This window comes from Centropristis striata, chromosome 5, assembly GCF_030273125.1.
Source record: "Centropristis striata isolate RG_2023a ecotype Rhode Island chromosome 5, C.striata_1.0, whole genome shotgun sequence".
Taxonomy (NCBI): Eukaryota; Metazoa; Chordata; class Actinopteri; order Perciformes; family Serranidae; genus Centropristis; species Centropristis striata.
In genome coordinates, this window is record NC_081521.1 from 34,356,094 (window position 1) to 34,375,824 (window position 19,731).

A 19,731-nucleotide genomic window follows, 5' to 3' on the forward strand; every position below is an offset into this window, starting at 1 on the left:
AATGATCAGTAAGACAGGAGACAAACAGTACATACGTTTGCAGTGAGCTGTGTTGTCAGGTTGGACACCTTCTCCTGCGACGACTCCAGCTCCCTCCTCAGCTTACGGATTTGCTGTGAGGAAAAAAAAAGTCAATTAAATAATAAAAAAAACAGCAAAAAAAAACAAGCTAACTAAATCTGACAAAGGCTGACATTACATAAGTGACTTGAGTGGATGTTGTTGGTGAAATGAATGACAGACTTGTTCTCCAACAGAGACAACCGAGATGAGACTGATGGATGAAAGGACAGAAATGATAGAGAGAGAAGAAGAAGAAAGAGCAGGAAAGAACACACATACCTCTCCCTGAATCCTTTCCTCAGCCTTCGGAAGCAGAGGGAATAAAAGTTAAGATGTTAGATAAGACAAAAGGAGAGGAGTAGAGAGGAGAGAGGAGACTAATAAGGCACCGGGTATTGCATTGGAGAAAGTCTTGTCTTTCTTTAAAGTGTGAGACGAGAGGAAAGCATCAGTGTACACACAAACATTCACACACATAAACATGCCTCACATCACATCACATCTGAGGTGTAGCTACCTGAGTCTGCATGCTGCCCACACTCACCGAGGAGTAGCTTGACGAGGCGTTGGACGCCAGGGACAGTACAGACCCGTGAACTGAAAAGAGCAACAAAATAAACCGATTAGAGCTGAAAAAAACAAACACTGAACAGAGCATCTTAACCCAAACCTGGAAAGCGGATACGTCGTTTTGTAGTATTTGTATAAGCTCTCAAATACTTTTTGAATTTCATTTCTATCTGCTACAGAGGCTGAAAAATCTATTATTTAGTAGAAGCGTTGACACTTCTGTTGAATTTCCAGAAAAATTTCAGGTTTTAGGGGCTTATTTTAAAATCGCCCAGAGGTTTTACAGGCGTTTTAGGCGTCAATGGGTTAAAGCAGGTGTTTAAATAATTCAGAGGGCTCACCCTCGTCGGCCTCCTTGTCCCTGAAGGATCCGGAGCGGACCATTCCCATGCTGCGAGGGCGTTCAGACAGGGACAGCGTGCTGCCCAGCGGAGACGCTCCGTACAGCTCCAGAGAAGCATCGTGTGTTGGGATGCTGTTGGATCGGGTCATCCTCGGAGGGCCACTGACAGGGCTGGGGACTAGTGAGAGAAGAGGGGCAGAAGTAAGGAGACATCAAGATGTTATGCCTGAAATTCATAATGACCGCAGCACTATTCTAAGCAGTGCACTTTTGAGTGCATGCTGTGTTTGAACTCACCCATGCTGGTCTTAGAGGTGCGGGGTAGGGAGGTGGGGGAGGACAGCAGTGGGAGAGTGAGCGAGTCGGTCATGCTGAGAATAGTATGAGAGTGTCTCCTCTCTCCTTTCTCCTTTCCTTCCTCCTCAACCTGGGAAGCGCCACTGAAACTGCACAGACAGAGGTCAAAGGCAGTCAGTTAGTGTCGCAACTAGCAAATAAAGAAACTGTCAGTCACTATAATAATTAATATACAGTACAAAGGAGTAAAAGTCTGAGGACATTTGGGAAGGTCATGTTTGAAGCGATCCAACAGATCTACAGATCTTTTGAAGAATTCTAAATCTACTTTACTTTATTCAAAACCCTTAATTTATTACCTCTATTTGCATTTTATAACACATTACAATGTAGTTATTAACGCCCATATGTAGACGCTTTTTTCAAAAGTGTTAGGAGTATTTTCAACATAAAGTGCGTGTGTGTCTTATATACAGTCATGGAAAAAAATATTAGACCATTGTTTTCTTCAATTTCTTGTTCATTTTAACGCCTGGTACAGAAAAAGGTACAACAAAAATAGATCATAAGAGTTTAATTTAAGAGCTGATGTCTAGACATTTTCCATGGTTTTCTTGATAATAACCAAAATCCTTATCAAGAAACCTTGGAAAATGTCTAGATATCAGCTCTTAAATTAAACTCTTATGATCTATTTTTGTTTTTTTCATTATATTTGTCCAAACTATTTGTATCTTTAGTTGTACCAGGCATTACAATGAACAGGAAAGTAGGAGAAAACAAGGGTGGTCTAATATTTTCTTCCATGACTGTATGTATACTGAATATGTTTTCATGTTTTGCACCTACTGTTATGTTATTTTAGCCTTTTGTATGTTTGCATTCTTTGTATCTGCACTCTTGTAACTTTATTATAACTTTGTATTGCACAGCACAGCAATTTCTCTTAAGATAAATAAAGTTGTATCTTATTAATATACCATGATCCAGTTATGGATGCTTTACAGGGGGAGTTAGAGTTGTTGACCTTAACAAAGACCTTATATTTATTAAATGTGTAACAGGGGTTAAAATAAAGTCATACCCAGTACCAATATATTTGAGTGGAAAGACCAACTAAATGCTGTCAGTCAAACAATGAGATACAATTTTAAAGAGATTAAAGCAGGATTTTTCTAATACAAGTGGGAGGGATGATGAGGATTAACATAATCTGTCAATCACTGAAGATCTTATCAATGGAATCTGTGTGTGTGCAATAAACGAAATGTGCAAAAATTATTTCAGTGCATGACGGTGTGCTATATAAGAGCATGTATGTATGTGTCTCCACTTACCTTAAACCTTTCTTTGGCAGTGTGTTTCTGTCTCTCTGAGAACTGTGGGGATTAAACAATGACATTATTTAACTGCTGCTGCAGGAAATTATTAAACTCTCAAGAACAGTCAGCAGGCACAAAGAAGCACACTAAGACTGGCAGACAGCTGGTGTCAGCCCGTAATTATGACTTCAGTCACTTGGGCCTGTACAACACTGATAATAGGCCTATAGTAATAATAGCCTGGAACCCCCTCAGTCCTGTGTGTGTGTGTGTGTGTGTGTGTGTGTGTGTGTGTGTGTGTGGGTGGGTGGGTGGTTTGGTGTGCATATATGTTGTGCCTTCACAGTAAAAAAATATGATGTTAAACATTCTCAATAAATCATATTCTATTGTTTGAGCAATACTCAGCAGAATTAAAATTTTAATTGAATTTTACAATATTTTATGGACGACAATGGTCTGGTGATTTTTTTTGTTTCTGGCTTTCTGATTAAATCAAAAAAGTAATATTCAGACATTTTTAGTTTAGTCTCTTTCTCTTAAATTATATACTTAAGTTTAATCTGATATCCTGACAAGACTACAGACCAGTCTGTGTTTTCATTTCTGTCAGTGTTATCTCTACTTTGAAGGTGGGAATAGGTTTGTTTTTTTGCTTTTAATAGATGTTACTAATGACAAAAAAAAGGCTCCATAAAATTCTAATATGAGCAGGATTTTGTCCCAAATGCCAACTGAGTCACCTTTCCAAATGCCCACTCAATGAGGGACAGGAAATACATAATAAATATTTGTAGCATTGAACAAAGTGAATAGGATATCAAAAACCTTCCCTGAACAATGAATAATGTTGGTGCAGTTCCTCATCAGACCAGTAGGTGGAGATACATGGCAGCATTACAAAACGTGAATGACAAAATTGCCTGCTTTGCATGTACAGTATACCGCTGTGATGTGATGGGTTTTTTTTAATCTCACCTGTCTGTGAGCGTCAGTGAGACTTTACTTCCAGAGCTCCAGCTGGCAGGAGGGCCTCCGTCTTCCTGCCTATCTTTGTGTCGGGACTCTAAGGTGGTGTAGCCTCTCACCAAATGCTCCCTCTCCCTCGTCTTCTCCCTCTCCTGGGGCTCTGGGGCCAGACTCATCTGAAGCTGCAGTGACTCCATGCTGCGATGCATCCCAGACAGACGAGGGTAGAGCAGGGGAGAGGTGCTCCCTCCGCTCCCTTGAACCCCGAGAGAAGAGACCTGCCTGGGCCCCAACCCAGTCCCTGAGCCTGTGAAGCAGGCTGAAGAGTTCACGTTGAGTAAAGGGGCAGGGCTGGGGGTCAGGCAGGGGCCAGTGGAGATGCCTGCTGAGCTGGCCAGGTCCTGGAGTTTAGAGTAAGGAGGGATCTTGGGTGGCAGGGAGTCATGAACTCCCACCTCGAGGCTGTTTGAGTTCAGCTTGTCAAGCTGGGCCATGGATGGAGGCTTTGCTAGGCTGCGCATGCCAGATAACCTAAAGACAAAGAGACACAGTGTTAAAGCTGGAGCAGGTAGTCAAGTCATCGATTATTCAATCAACTGAACAATAATTGCCAACTATTTTAATTTTTTGTGTTTTCAGCCTCTCAAATATGGAGATTTCTTGCTTTCTCTGTTTTGTACCACATTAAACTGGATATCTTTGGGTTTTGGACTGACAAAACATTAAACACATCATCATTAATTTTGAGAAACTCAAATACATGGTGCAAAGTTGCACCATGTATATTTTCTTGTAGAACACGAACATTGGTACCTGTGTGTGTTGGGTGAGGGCAGATCCATGCCCTTGCCACTGCTGGGAGGTCTTAGCCCCTGCAGCTTCCCTCCGTTCTCTGAGGGGGTCTGAGCAGGGCTGCCCTTCAGAGACCCCCCTCCACACTCAGAGTCAGACCCTACAGCTTTGGCTTTGGCCCTCTCTTTCTCTTTCTCTCTGTCTGTCTGGTTGACTGGACCGGGACTCGGGATTCCACGACCACCCGCCTTCCCCAACCCAGAACCGAGCCCTGAGGCGGGCTCTTTGAGCTTTGAGCCCTGGGGCGGTTTCATCAGCCCGGAGCCGATGTCCATTGTGGTGCTCATCGGGCGGGCCGAGCTTGGTCGGGTTAGCGTCAGGGTGCTTGTCTTTGCTGGACGAGGCAGAGAGCGGTACTGGAGAGACGTCCTGGCATTTGGAGATAGAAAACCACTCTGGTCGCTGCTTGAAACATCAAGACTTGTCTTACGCCCTCCTCCTCCACCACCACCACCAGCCCCTGGTTTGACAGGAATACCCGACGTTTTGGGAATCTTGCCCACATTTGCAGAGCCAGCATTGTTTGTGCCGTTATTGGTAGCCGTGGTGGGCTTTTTGAAGCCAAAGTTTCCACCAGTAGAGGGCCTGACGAGGCCGGACGGAGGTTTACGTTGTTCACCAGCACCGGTGCCATTTCTGTGGTCTTTACCGGCATCAGAAGAGGAGCGCTGAAGGCCAGAGGTCTTCACTGCTAGCCGAGATTTATCCATTGGCTTCCCATCTGACTTTACAGTACCTGGAGAGGAAGAGGAGGAAAAAAAAGAAAAAAAAACACTGATGAGTAACTTGAACTGTTTAAAGCCTGAGCAGACTCGGGTGCTGAGTGAGACTAACCAAGCCATATTAGGACATGATATCTTATCTGACCACCTACCAGGTCTGTCTGCTGATAAAAAAAAAAAATCTGTCTGAGCAGACAGACAGTGTATAGACCAGACTCTCAGTCAGCTTCACCCTCTCACACACTGTTATCATGTGGTTACTCCTCTTTTCCATCCTGATGAACTAAAACAGTTTTCTCTGGCTTTCCAGTAAGTGTACGTCTGTGTGTCACAGCTGCTGAGTGCTGAGATTAACATGTGCTGTGGAAAAGTGGTGTTCACATTCATGAAGCGTGTCTGCGGGCACAAAAGAGCATGAAACACCCAGTATAACTGAATTTCTCCACTCCTGAAACCTCTTTGGGGAAAGAGGGCGGAGTGAGAGATAGCCTGGCGGAGCGGAGGTTTAAGGAAAATTATGTTATTTTGTTCCCATCTGTACATTTCCCAGTTGGCAAATTAATTGGACTTGTTTGGAACTTATTATGAGAAAAAACTATTAGACACATGTGCTCTGTATGCACCACCCACACAAGTGCGAGCCCACACTACCCACGCTCTTAATTTGTATCTAATGGGAGTTGTTATGGGAGGTTTATATACAAGGCATTAACAGAGTCAAAGAACTGCAGTTGAATGGGACCCACCGGCGTGCTGCCTTGGGACATCTGGAGTCACTTAAGGGTATTGAAAAAGCCCACAAAATACACACACATAGGGCCAGACATATATACCACACACACTCAGGGCCCTCAGTGATTGGATCTTATAGGAATGTGACACTGACAACACATTACGCTCTGAGTTCTTTTGTCAATGTGAAAATTGGGTTTACATGTCAAGTCATAAACTCAATCCATCGTATAACCACAACACTGCATGTTCCAAGAACATTAAGCGGCAGAAAGACACACTGCCAACAGTACAGTGAGAAGCAAACACACACACTGACAGAATCCAGGCGTATGTATTAATTTTGACATAAATGAAGCCTGATTTACTGACACTGAGTGGCTATGGAGACAGGAGAGTTCACAGCTTGACACATCGGCGTGCGGAGAGACCATGAATCAGCGCACGTGTCTCGGCGCGAGAGGCCTCTGCATGTCTGAAGAGATACACACAGACAGTGAAATCCTTTGCATGACATTTCTTACACTGCAGTCTGTGGATGTTCATTTATATTCTCCTTCTTAAGTCTTCTTCTATTTAAGGCCACTGTGGTAGAAGGGAGAGCAGTATGGCGTGATGTACACACACACACACACACACACACACACTCATACTCCTGAGCCGCCTCATTCCTTCAACTCCACACTCCTCCCATCAACAAGTGTGTGCTACATTTGTGGTTGTCGAGATACAGTATCAGTGTTTATTTGTGTGTATGTGAGAGGTATATAAAGATTTGCTGCAGAGAGGTGGCTGCAGGTATGTGTGAGTGTATGTGACTGAGGAGAAGCAGAGAGAGAGATACATGATGCAGCAGCGCTGACAGAGTGATGAATACCTGCTCTGTGTGCCGCTTCCAAACAAACTACTTATTATAGCAGGTATGCAGTGCGGTCACACCAAAAAAGTGACAAACACCAGTAAACTAAATCACTTTAATGTTTGCCTGCAGCGTTTATAGACACTGTTGTCCCATAATGCAATGCATAAAGGAAACAGAAGTTAAACCTGCAGTTAAACCTGCATAAAATATGGACGTTGGTTACAGAGCTCCACCAAAAAATGAAAAATAACACAAAATAAAATAAAGTTTTAACTCTTAGGAAAGAAACACTCTGTAACACTACATATAAGTTATGTCCAGAGGGAACCTTTTACTAAATGAAGTACATATGTACAGTACAGGCCAAAAGTTTGGACACACACCTTCTCATTCAATGCGTTTTTCTTTATTTTCATGACTATTTACATTGTAGATTCTCACTGAAGGCATCAAAACTATGAATGAACACATATGGAATTATGTACTTAACAAAAAAGTGTGAAATAACTGAAAACATGTCTTGTATTTTAGATTCCTCAAAGTAACCACCCTTTGCTCACTAGAATATAAGACATGTTTTCAGTTATTTCACACTTTTTTGTTAAGTACATAATTCCACATGTGTTCATTAATAGTTTTGATGAATTTACAATGTCAATAGTCATGAAAATAAAGGAAAAACATTGAATGAGAAGGTGTGTCCAAACTTTTGGCCTGTACTATATATATATATATATATATATGTATGTAATATAATATAATACAATATAATATAAATGAAAAAAAATCTATAAAATTAAGATGAAATGGTAATAACAACGCCAAAATGATTATATAAAATTGCATTATAAATTAAATTTAACTACACAGAAGTATGATAAGTTTATACTCCATATGAAAATAATCTATAGAATACATTAACAGTATGGCTGGAACCAAATATTTGACTATGATTTTTTTTTATGTTAAAATGTGAAAAAATATACTGTCTCAGCTTGAGAGAGTTATATCGACGTCACTAAGAACAATGCTGTAGAATAACAGAATCCTTAAACACAAATGCCTTTAACTAAGCCAGTTAAGTATACACAATGGAAGCTCTTGCCTATGCTTGGAAATGTAAAGATCTCACACTCTCTGTATCTCCTACAGTAGCGACACACACACTTTTAGACACAATCCTGCCAAACCTCAGCACTCAGCGGCTCCAGCGTGAGTGACAGAGACCTCTCTAGCTATCTGAGAGTGTCTCCAGCTCATTTGGTTAAATTCATGAGCTCCTCCAAATGATAAGCTACAACTAGTTTTTTCCAGCCTACTTTCACTTGACTTCATCATCTGATTAATTACAGTGTGAAACTCAGAGGCAGATTGAAAAGCTGATAGCAGATTCACACTGTTCACATCAAAAACAATAACAGCCTGGCACACAGATCACAGGCTGGTTCAACACACTTGTTTGGCATATCTGTCATATCAACAGCTGGCAATGCAAACACAGGACAGTTCCACAGAAAGAGACAGTTTACACAGACACTGCGTATCTAGACTGCACAACTAATATCCTGTTGTTTTGGTTGTCTCTATGTGTGTAAGTGTGTATGTGTGTGTGTGTGTGTGTGTGTGTGTGTGTGGTTACGTAAACAGCACACAGATGGTGTGCTTAAAAGGCAGCTGCACAATCGGCACTATTGTGCTCTTTGTGTGTTAGTGAGAGTGTGTGTGTGCTTGTTAAGTGTGATGGGTGACACTCTGTAAGGCTGGCACAATCTCAGATGTGTCTGCACACGCACAAACACACGCACTGTCTCTGGTCCAGTTGTTTTGGGTACAAGGCCTTTATTTAAGTGCTATAAATTCTCTCTGACCGGCACAAAAATAAAGCTTGCATAGGAAAGGCTGGACCAATAGGAAGAAAAAAAACACTGCTGGTCAGTGTGTGCATATGTGTGTGTGTGCGTGTGTGTGTGTGTGTGTGTGTGTGTGTGTGTGTGGTTGGCTGGCAGGAAGGGAGTGGGTGGTGATGGGCGTTTGATACATGGCACCACTTTCTAAAGGCCCAGAGGGTGGGCTGCAGCTGTGGATGAATGTGTGGGACAAAGACAGAGTGTGTGTCTACGAGTGTGCGTGGGTGTGAGACTGCCAGAGAGACGGGAATATTAAAAGACAGCCGATGTGTCAGTCGGCTCAGGTTATGAAACCATTTCAAGTGTAGCTATATATATTACACCTCGCTCTGTGTGCGTTGTGTGTGTGCATGTTTCTCCTCTCACCTGCCACTTTGAGCCCACTCTGAGAGGTGTGTGTGATCGGGGATGTGACTCCCACGGGTGGGTTTCTTCCTTTCTTCAACATGTGTCCTTGACCCAGGGTCTGAGGTTTCTTCAGTTCACCCTTCCCTCCTTCCAGCCCCTCCCCCTGCGTCCGTGTCTTTTTCCATTTATTGGCCGATTCGGACTTGAGACTTCCTGTATCGTAGACGCCGCCGCCCTGGCTCTTGCGACTGGGTTTGGTATCATCAGTGTCCCAGGACAAACCGCTCTCCACCAGAGATCTCTTCTCTGCATCCGTACGCATCTAGAATGAGAAATGCAGACACATGCTTAGAGACAGTGTGTTTTAAAATGACCCCAATTCCATAAAAGTTGCATCAAATTTAGACAAATGAACAAAGCTCCTGCACTGATGAAGACCATGTGATAGCGCTGAAAAAATGCTAGTAAGTGGGTCTTGTGCTGGGATTGCTTCAAACTATATTTGGACGATTTAGTCACTTTTACACAAGGGAACTAGTTATAGTGAAGAGCTGCAGACACTTCTTGCAGTTTTGGTGGATATTCAAACTGTTGAATACTATAAGCAGTGGGCCTTTTTGTGTGCCACTGCACACTCAAGATTGTTATAAAACACTCACAGCAGCTACTCTATTTATGCAACCTCCAAAATCTACCCTAGTATGAGAACTTCTTTGTTACTAAAAAATCTATTTTCTTTTGGATAACTCATTTTCTGACATCCTTTAACACAATCCATGTACAGAAGTAGCCTGTGGAAAGAAGAAGCCAAAAAGACAAGTCATTGGATCACTTGTAATCTGTATTCAATGTTCATCATTGCCAGCATCTTGAAAAAAGGCATCTGATGAGGTGTGTGGACTCAGACGGGGCCTCAGACTGCCTCATGTCGATGCCCTCTGAGCAGAGAAACATGTCTAACCCGTTCAACCCGACAACACACTCACTGATGTCTCATCTCCCCAGCCTAAATCCTGTTGTATGCTCTATTTAAACACTTCAAAAGAGGCAGCAGAGGAAGAAACTGCCCAACACACCCACACACACAGCATGTATGCATTTATCCTTTCAATGTTTATTTTTAAGCTTTTCCAGCTCATTACAGCTGTGGTAAATGACATATTTGCATAAAATATATACAATAAATACAGTATATTGGTTATTTCATTACATATCACATTAACTTTTTTGCTATTGTGCTATAAACAACCAAAATAATGTTTCGTGACAGGATTCTACAGAAACAGTCATTTTAAACACCTAGCAGGTACCCTGAATATTAGCTCAGATACAAGAATATGTGATAAAGACTTGTTAAATTAAAGGAGGTTGTGTGTATATTCGGGGAATACATAAGTAAGTGTACTGACAACGAAAGATCTGACAGAGCACAAAACAATTTTAAGGGCTACTCAGTCTGAAAGTCAACCTTAATGAGATTTAGATACTCCCATAAGTGCATGCAATCCCTCTGTTAGTGTGTGAGAGTGTTTATAGTCTACAAAAGGACGGATATGACTAGGAAGATTATTCTCCCCCCTGTAGGAGACGGACGGTTACACAATGCATCAGGAGGTGAGTGTTGTGTGTGTGTGTGTGTGTGTGTGTGTGGTGCCAGTTCAGGACATTGCACCCAGCGGTTCTCATGAAGACTCATATGCTGAATTCCTTTTTTATTAAAACCAATAGACCCCATGGGCAGGTTCACATCACACGAGGAGGAGGTATGAGTGTGTGTGCATGTCTGTGCATGTGTGTGTGTGTCCCGACTTCTGTCCCACCAGACCTTGTTGATAAAACATTGTCATTCATTTCCTCACACACATTCCCTGATGATTGAAACCGATAGCTGTGTCAAAACATGATAACAACACAGCCAGATAGCCAGACACACACTCTCACACTGAAAGTGAAAACAAGGTGAATTAACTTGATTACAGGGTCTACCTCCATGTGGAAATGAGGAAATCTGGGTTTTTGTACCTCCTACATACACCACTAACTGGCTTTTATTCTCTCTTTCTGTCTCTCAGCCATGTCTTCTTTCTGCCCTCGCCTCTCCTCCGCCCCCCTCATATCCTTGTTGAGTACATTATGCAATATGTGGGAGAGATTGGGGAACGGATGTAAAGCCGGAGCTGCCTTTGAAGGAATTAAATTCAACAAAAAAAAGAAGGTAAAAGGTGGAGTGATACCGAGGAGAAAACACAGACAAAGAAATGCTTCAGGACACAAAGATAAACAGATAAAGAACACATCAGCTGAGAAGGGCAAAGGGAACAGGAAACCATGTGTCTTAGACAATGTGGGGTGCATGATGGTTAGTTGCCATGGTAATGATGCCATGGGGGGGTAATGGTTGCTATGACTCCTGCAACAAGGCGTGGAGGGAGGCGCCCCGGTTCTTGCGGCTCGCTGGCCTGGATGCAGGACTGCAGATGGCCCTGTGTGTGTGTGTGTGTGTCCTTCTATATACGGGAGGAAACAAAGACCCGCACTCTCAGCATCCCTGCTCTCCGGTTGCCATGGTTACGCTGATTCCCTCTCCCTCTCTCTCTGTCTCTCTTTCTCTAAGATCCCACTACATCCGTCACACTAACCACATTGCGGAGGTGTGACCTACATCACTCTCACGTACAAACAAACACACACTGTCTGGAAGCCATACAGCTGAAGCTGGTCCTTAAAGAACCTCAAGCAGAGCTGCAGACGGGATTTTAGGAGCACTGAGGTCACAAAATCTGAAGTCCCAAATCCTCCTATCCCTATAGCAAATTCTTAAGACTGCAGCTTAAATATATCAGTGCACCTTAATGAATTATGAATTATGCTTATCAGGATACAAGAATTCTAAACCTTTGATATAAAACCAGTGTAAAAAAAACTCTCCTTTGATATCAGAATTAGAAATGTATTTTTGTTACAGTTGTTGCTGTATAAGAAATACAAATATAAATAAGTACAAAAATATGTAAATAAAATAAAGATTTTAAAAAGCATGCTGCACTAAATAAATAACAACTTTATATAATACAGTTGCAACAAGTCTGAAGTGAGTAGAGATATGTACAATATGTATATATGTAACAACAGTGACAAATTGAGTTATTGCGCAATTTCTATAGAAACACTACGACAAAAAGAGATAAAATTCCTAGACGCGTCATATAGAATAACTTTTTTCCCGCTGTTTTAAAAATAAAAATTCTATCACCAACCTACACACAGTGCTGAACAGGTTGAGGACCAGTTGATTTTCTTCCCATGTGCAGCCTTCATTGAAAATCTGATTGTAAATCTGTTTTTTATAGCTTCTGTACCTTCAGTACCATCTGATATATTATAAATGGAGACTGCATTGTTTTAAACATGTGGTATTGAATATCAAATTGTGAAAACTTTTGACAAACGTATTGTGGACATACAGATAATCACTCAGGATACATTTAATACTAAAGTGGGCTAAAACTACGGATCCTGGATCAACTGTATCAGGTGGGTGAAATCCTGGCGAGACAAAAACTTGTCTGTTCTGATCTCTGTCTGATCTGGTATAATAATCCCAAAAACACATGGCATATAAAGCAGGTTTTTGGTATCATAAAACTTGCAAAACTGTTTTTTAATAATATGTGTACATGAATAGTTGATCAATTTTAGACATTGCTCTCTAAAACCTCCAGAATAAGCCAGATCACAATTAAAACTGCAGCTTTAAACCCCCCACAAATGACCAAAAAGGACTTTTGTGTAACAATGCAGCCACCTAGCATGCAATGTGTGTGTTGCAGCAAGCATTGATCGCTGCAGATGTGATAAATATTATGGGTGTGCCTAGAATACTTAATCAGGCTTTGTCTTTGGTGCCAGTGTCCTGCAGCCTGTTGTGTGTACGTGTGTGTGTCCTCTACAGTGTACGTCACATCATTCAGCACCTCATCAATACCTCATGAGATTAACAGCTAAATCGATACGACTATAACCTACACACATTGCTAATCCCCTCGTGTCATGCTGCTGTGTGCATGCTCGTGTGTTCGTTACTCACCACTATGGCTGAGTTTCTGCGGGAGCCAATGGGAGTGGTCGGGAGGGAGTTGAGAGTGGGACTGGTGTTGAACTCTTCAGAGCTGAGGTTGTCTGAGCCGTCACTCAAACCGCTGCTGATGGAACTGCTCTCATCCCAACTACAAGAAACAATGACAAAGAAGACGTGTCAATGGATATTCATATATTAAAGCATGCTGATCTTGGAATTATCATAGAGTTAATAGAAAAAAAATAGAAATAACTATTTGATCAGAAACGTATCTCAGCATATTGAGTCAGCTGCAACGTTTTTTGCTTGAGAGCATATGGAAATAAGTTAGCAAGCAAGAGAAGTCTAAACGGGCAAGAACGGATAATGAAAATGCAATTCAAACAGTTGCGTAAAAAGTAATGGAACAAATATTAAAACTATAGTTTAAAGTAATGGTTATGTGTTTGGCATAGACAGCAAAAGTACTGTTTAAATAGTTAATATATTCAGCAAATTAAAAGAAGAAGAAGCTCAAAACAGTGATTAAATCTTCGTTCACTTAAGTACAAATTTGTGGACTTTACTTGAGAATTTTTATTTTCTGCTGCGTCATACTTCTACTCCACTACATGTCAGAGGAAAATATTGTACTTTTCCCACGAAATTTCTCCCATGTTAGCTACTTCAAACAACTTTTTTTTATGTAGATGAGGATTAGTAATACAGATTATAAATAGAATAATAAATTATGAAGTATTATGAATTAAGCTCGTCGTCTAACTCCACCTTTTTTGTATAATGAGCATTTTACTTTTATATTACTCATACTAAATACATTTTTTAATGCAGTGTAACAAACAGAGTACTTCTAAGCTGTGGAATTGCTTATTTTACGAAAGTAAAAAATCTCAGAACTTTCTCCACCTCTGGCTAAAATATAATGAATAAAGCTACAATAGATTGCAAATCTGTTGTGGGGATTCAAACATAAAAAAAAGTTTATGAACCACTAAATCAATGGACTTATCTGTGATCAAGACTGTAATTTACAACAGCTTATCCATGTAGAATTATAGACTGCTAGTGTACTGCAGTAAATAGGTTAAATCCAGACAGATGGTAGAGATGAGCTCCTATTTTCGGGGGTGAACAAATTTGGCCAAGTGGCTGAGAAGAGGTTGCCAGTTGGTAAACCTGAGTTAAGCCCCGATGCCATCAAGCTTCCACCTTTCTAAAAGTGTCCTTGATCAAGACACTGAATCTATTCTTACTCCTGTGGAAGCTAATTCTGTTTCCTTGCAAAGATCGATCAAGTATCACATACTACCACATGCTCTCATACCCAAGAATATCTGACAAAAACAAAACAATCTGTGCCAATTAATATCAACTTGAGGTTATACACTGCATGAACTATCAAAGCTCCATCAGCTTGGTTACATCAGCGGCTGGCTCACTTGGCTCCATGTCTACCCAGTTGTCTTTTGATTAAATATTCATAGACATAGACCTCATTTAGAGCGCTGCCTGCTCTATATACTTAACTTTCACACTACATGAGCTGCTAACACTTGGCGAACTGAAATGTGGAGCGCTTCACATCTCAACCCACACACACACCAAAATAGCACTAAAGAACATATACACTGATGCATTCGCCCACATGCACGCAGGAGGGGAGTCAGTGCCAGGACTGTGAAGTCTGTCCGCTTGGCACACATCTGCTGAGCTGTTCCCGCTCAAGAGCAATTGTTCTAAAGATCCTGACATAAACAGGTCGAGGGTGTTTCTTCAGTGGAAACCTCTTCATATCCAAAACAATAGTATCGATCATACTTTGACTCATTCTTGAAGCAAAATGAGTCACACTATCATCATGATGTTTGGTGCTTTCTAGGAACTATTTTACTTCACAGTGTTGTACTTTTACGCAACCTTCGGTCTTGTCTAGATCTGCAATTCTTTATTTCTGATATTTGAAGGCTAGAAACTCTAATTGCTATTGTGTTACCTATTGGACTGTGTTCATGGTCTCTTTTCTTTTCTCCCCAGGAACCATGTTGAACATTTTCGGAGCTTGCTGCTGGAATCTTAATCCTAACTAGGAGAGATGGTTAGGATTTAGGATTTAATTTTGAGTCTTTTGAAGGCCATTTTTTACACTTGTGGCTTTTAAGATTAAAAAAAAGAAAGAAACATACTTGTTTAATCTGGCTTTTCATTAAGTTTCTGTCTTTACGTCTTGTACTGTTCTAGTTTTCTTGTTGTCGTAGTCTTGCTGTTCGCTTATTTAAATCCTATGAGGAACTCAGTTGGCTTTAAATACTAATAAAACTATTATTATTATCATAATTTCCCACCAGGGAATTTAGGGCAATTATCTGAGTACATTGCCAGTTTTTATTTTGGCAATTTCTTAATTTTATTTTGCTTATTTAATGGTCTGACACCAAATAAGCAAATATTTATTACACAAAAAACTGCTTCGAACCATCTGAAACTACAAGAGACACACACCTGGGTAAAAAAAATATCAGGAAACGCCCTTCGCCAATTGAAACACTTTATTCTAATATATTGCCCAACCCTATAGCCCAGAAAGCTTTTCATCAAACCTCAGAGAATGCGGCTGCACTAGTTTCATTTAGTCAGATGTGTTTCTTTCTGAGTAAAGGTGAGTTGCACCCTTTATTTCATAACACCTAATGTCTATCTGCTACATTACATAATGGCCTATTGTGTCTAGTGTTAGTAGAGTAATTATTACTTAAATAAAAGATTCCTCCATCGTCTGTATGATTTTTGAATGCCACATTTCAAGCAATTTAGTTTCAATTTTCCCATTAACAAATCAATTGTGACTGACTTTTGACCCTTTACTGTGTGGTGATGAATATGGAATATTATACCTACATGTGACCCATCAGCATATAAACCTGGTTGGAACATATGTGTCATCTGGTTTAACACAGTGACTTGTAGTAATGCTGAGGGGGGAGAGTGGGGGAGAAAAAGGCCCATCTGAGAGAGGGGTGTGTTTGGGTATGTGGGTGAACATCCACATGTGCTCATATACATTAAGTAGGTCATGCTTAGGAAGTTAGGGGGTTGGGGTTTTCACTCATTAGGGTCAATAGGTTAGACTGATATCGTACTATACTGTAAAACAAGTTTAGAGGGCGGGGCTTGCCTAACGAGGTCATGTATACGGTGGCAGTGGGGAGAGAAGGCGGTGGGCCTTCCGGTTGGGTGCCTGTATGGGTCACAGTGTACCCTCAGGGACTTGAGGACGGGGCTCATGAGGAGAGGGGCGAAAGGGAAAGCCCTCCCTGTCTGGCCTGTGGATATGCAGACACAAAAAAGAGCAGACGAGATTTTACGTCTGAAGTGGCTGTCATGCTGCCTTGTCTATATGCCAGAGTAGGATTAAGGGCAAATTTAAGATTGGGGCAGACACATCCGGAGAGCTGACCTACACTTCACATCATGAAGCTAGTAAAATCTCTTAGTGGGATGCTGTTTGTCTACTGGATTCTAGTGTATCTTTAATTACTATGATATTGTTCATTATCCTCAAAACAAGGATATTTCATATTTCATAATTCAGGTTTTTCATTTCTGATGAATGCTTACAAGGTTTATAGCATTTTCTGTCTGCGATGAAAGATCTGCACTGACAACATGTGGAATTATCTTATGAACTGGCAGATGATTTTACAATTTGTTTCACAAGTAAATATGCAGTTTTAAGACTCAATTAGAGATTTAATAACTTTTTTAAAGGATGTCGTTCTTCCATAAAAGCTGGTGTTGGATTCCTGTTTTATATTAGATTTCTATTTAGTTCTCAGTACAAAAATGCACAAAGAAACCAATAAATGTTGAACTCATCCAAAGTGGATATAATTGAACCCAATACTCATGCATATGTCATTCATTCCTCATTGAAAAAACGTATTTTCTGGGAGATAAAGCTGCTCAGCACAGCTGTGGTTTCCTATCACCACCACTCTGAAGAAACACCTTTCTCTTCATATCCTGTTATTCACTTCAAAGCTATCTGGGTGTCCACCAGGGCTTTTGAGAATGATAATGCTCCCTCTGATGAATAATTCACATCTGATAGGAAACAGAACAAACGCAGTGTCTGCCGGATTGGATGTCACTCAGCTGACAGATGTAAAAACAGGAACCTGGGATGGGGTCAGGGGTCAGGCATCACAGACAGCACCCGCTAAATGAGTGAATAAGATAGAAAACAGGTGACTTTTGGTAAGATTAAGAAAATCCCAAGTCTACTTGACCAAGGAGATGTTCGATTTCATCCAAGACTGCTTTTTCATTTTCATTTTGCTGGGCTGGTCTGGAGCTGGTTCGCAGTTGGTTCAACTTGCGAACCTTCTCAGAACCTGTTTGCTTTTCCACAGGCTCAAGAGCCACATCATTACGTATACGTCTGGAAACGTCTCCACTCTCCCCAACAATGGCAAACTACATCGTCTCTGGCTCCTGGCTTTGCAAGCCTACATTGGTATCCAAAAACGACATGTACAACACAGTTCATATTAACACTGAACATAAGATGTTCATGTTAGACTTTGCTAACGTGAGTCAGCCTATCAATCACATTGCAGTTAAATATTTTTAAAAAAATGAATGATACACATTTTAGTTGGTCTTGTTGGTCACTATAATCCCACTCCCAGCCCCTGACATAAGTGGTGAATGGTTCAAGACCAGCAAAGAGTTGGTTCCACTTTGGAACCAGTTTTCCTGGCTGGGAGACGTCTCTTTGGCAGTTGAAATACAAGGAACTGGTTCAAGATTAGGCACTGGCTCCGAAGGGGCCCTGGAACTACCTTGGTCGAAATGGGGTATAAGATTATCCTGATATAAGTCATTTCATATCTTAATGATGATATACAACATCAAATGTTTTCTAATAATTCAATAAATACATGGTGAAGCCTATTTCTGTATGCTTATGCAAAGTATCGTCCAAATGACTTGACCTAACACACTGGTGAGGATTGCAGAAAGCAGTCTGGTTGCTGTTTTTTTAAATCATTTTTATATCTTCGTCAAGAGGAACAATGAGTTATCCATAGTTCATCTATGTGTATGTGTGGGAACTTCAGTGTCTTGGCAGTGACTTCAACTGCCTTCAGCTTTGATCCACAGAAATTATGTTCAATCAGACTTCAATGAGCCGTGCTCATGTGAGAAGGAAATCTTTAGTCGGGTTCCAAAAGATTTTAGAAATTATCTGCTGAAGGCTTTAGGCCTCATGCAAGAGCATTTTTTGTAATTTCATGTCCAAGTCAGTCCAAAGGTTTTTGGCTAAGAACGAACTTTCTCTTATTTATCTTATTTCCATGCCAAAACCTGATATCCTCAATCAGTGTCTGCCAATATACGGTTGCACCACAGCCCCTGAGAGGTCTTCCAGCTCCTCTTTGCCATCTATAGTCCTCAATCAACTCGAAAGGGTGAGATAAAAAGAGACTTGAAAAAAGGGCGATGAAACACTACTCAACGCTGATACTCAAGTGGAGAGAGTGAAGTGGCATGTGGGGAGAGATGTAGGAACGTATACCTGTTCAACACCTCAGAACATGATGAACTCTCTCAAGAGGATTGTCTCTCAACTCTCCCTCAAAACTTCCATCAACTTGCCTCCTCTACTCAATCCGCTCCGTGCTTCCTTCCTTTAACAGCAGCTCTTGAAATTCTCCTGTAATAATCTCTCCTTACTCCGCCTCGTCTTTTTCATTCTTTAGCAGCTGCAGAGACCGAGGGATAATATTAGCACCCAATTCATCTACATCACCCCTTTCACAGATTAGCTAGCTTGTCAGGGCAAGCACCATTTCAGTGAAGCCACTTCGCTGTCACATTTGTATTCATTTTAATTATATCTTCCTCACAGAAGTGCAGAGTGGAAACCATGCCCATAAAGCACATCTGTATGCCCTACTTATGGATGTTAAATTTGACTGCCCTTTTGAGACTTTCAACCTGATCTTGAGATAAAGAACACAGCTGGAGGGAAAGGATCAGGACATTGAGAAATAGTACCCTATGACTGTAATTTCATGAGCAAAATGAATATCAATGTTGATTCGATTTAGCTGCAATAAATGTCAATTAATCTGAGCTGGGCTTGATTAAACTCATTCTTCACCTCCACCTGACCGCTCATTTCTTTCCGTGCACCATGTGCAAAATGCAGCAGCATCCCACTGAACAGAGAATATGCCACATGGACACACTGTATTCTGTCATCCCAAGCCAGTAGGACACAAGTGGTTTTCCACTCTAAGAAAAGCCACAATGAGTCCAGAGCAAACCTCGAGTACGTCATCTCTCAGTAAGTGAGAATGTTTAATGCAAACTGCAGAATGTTTCGAATGGTTTAAATATTTCCTTTTAATTTTCCAGATAGATAGAAAGGTCATGATGGTCAATAGAAACAACATCCTCCTTTCACAGAGACACAATTTCTTTGTTCCTCTAGTCTGCAGAGAGGACCAGCACACCCACACAAACACTGAGCCTCGCAAACTATCAAGAGAATAGTTGAATAGCTTCTGCCGAGCTTAATAGTCAGCTTTTATTAACAGGCTTCTGTGTCCATCCACTATTCAGACTATGGAGCTAATTGCTCTGATCTCAATGTGAATG

The 19,731-nt window shown here is 41.0% G+C and overlaps 1 protein-coding gene across 2 annotated transcripts in view; it reads right to left on the reverse strand.

The window, feature by feature from the left end:
* Positions 1 to 19,731, reverse strand: part of LOC131971465 (neuron navigator 1-like) — a 99,085-nt gene that overhangs the window by 13,279 nt on the left and 66,075 nt on the right. The window contains exons 6-15 of one of the 2 annotated variants that reach the window (XM_059332940.1): positions 13,075 to 13,213; positions 9,006 to 9,309; positions 4,378 to 5,152; positions 3,574 to 4,095; positions 2,611 to 2,652; positions 1,274 to 1,422; positions 975 to 1,154; positions 581 to 660; positions 343 to 366; positions 36 to 113 (exon numbers count right to left, since the gene is read on the reverse strand). In XM_059332940.1, the coding sequence (XP_059188923.1) occupies positions 36 to 113; positions 343 to 366; positions 581 to 660; positions 975 to 1,154; positions 1,274 to 1,422; positions 2,611 to 2,652; positions 3,574 to 4,095; positions 4,378 to 5,152; positions 9,006 to 9,309; positions 13,075 to 13,213 (2,293 nt within the window). The remainder of the gene's footprint in view (positions 1 to 35; positions 114 to 342; positions 367 to 580; positions 661 to 974; positions 1,155 to 1,273; positions 1,423 to 2,610; positions 2,653 to 3,573; positions 4,096 to 4,377; positions 5,153 to 9,005; positions 9,310 to 13,074; positions 13,214 to 19,731) is intronic. The other variant, XM_059332941.1, reaches the window with a different exon arrangement.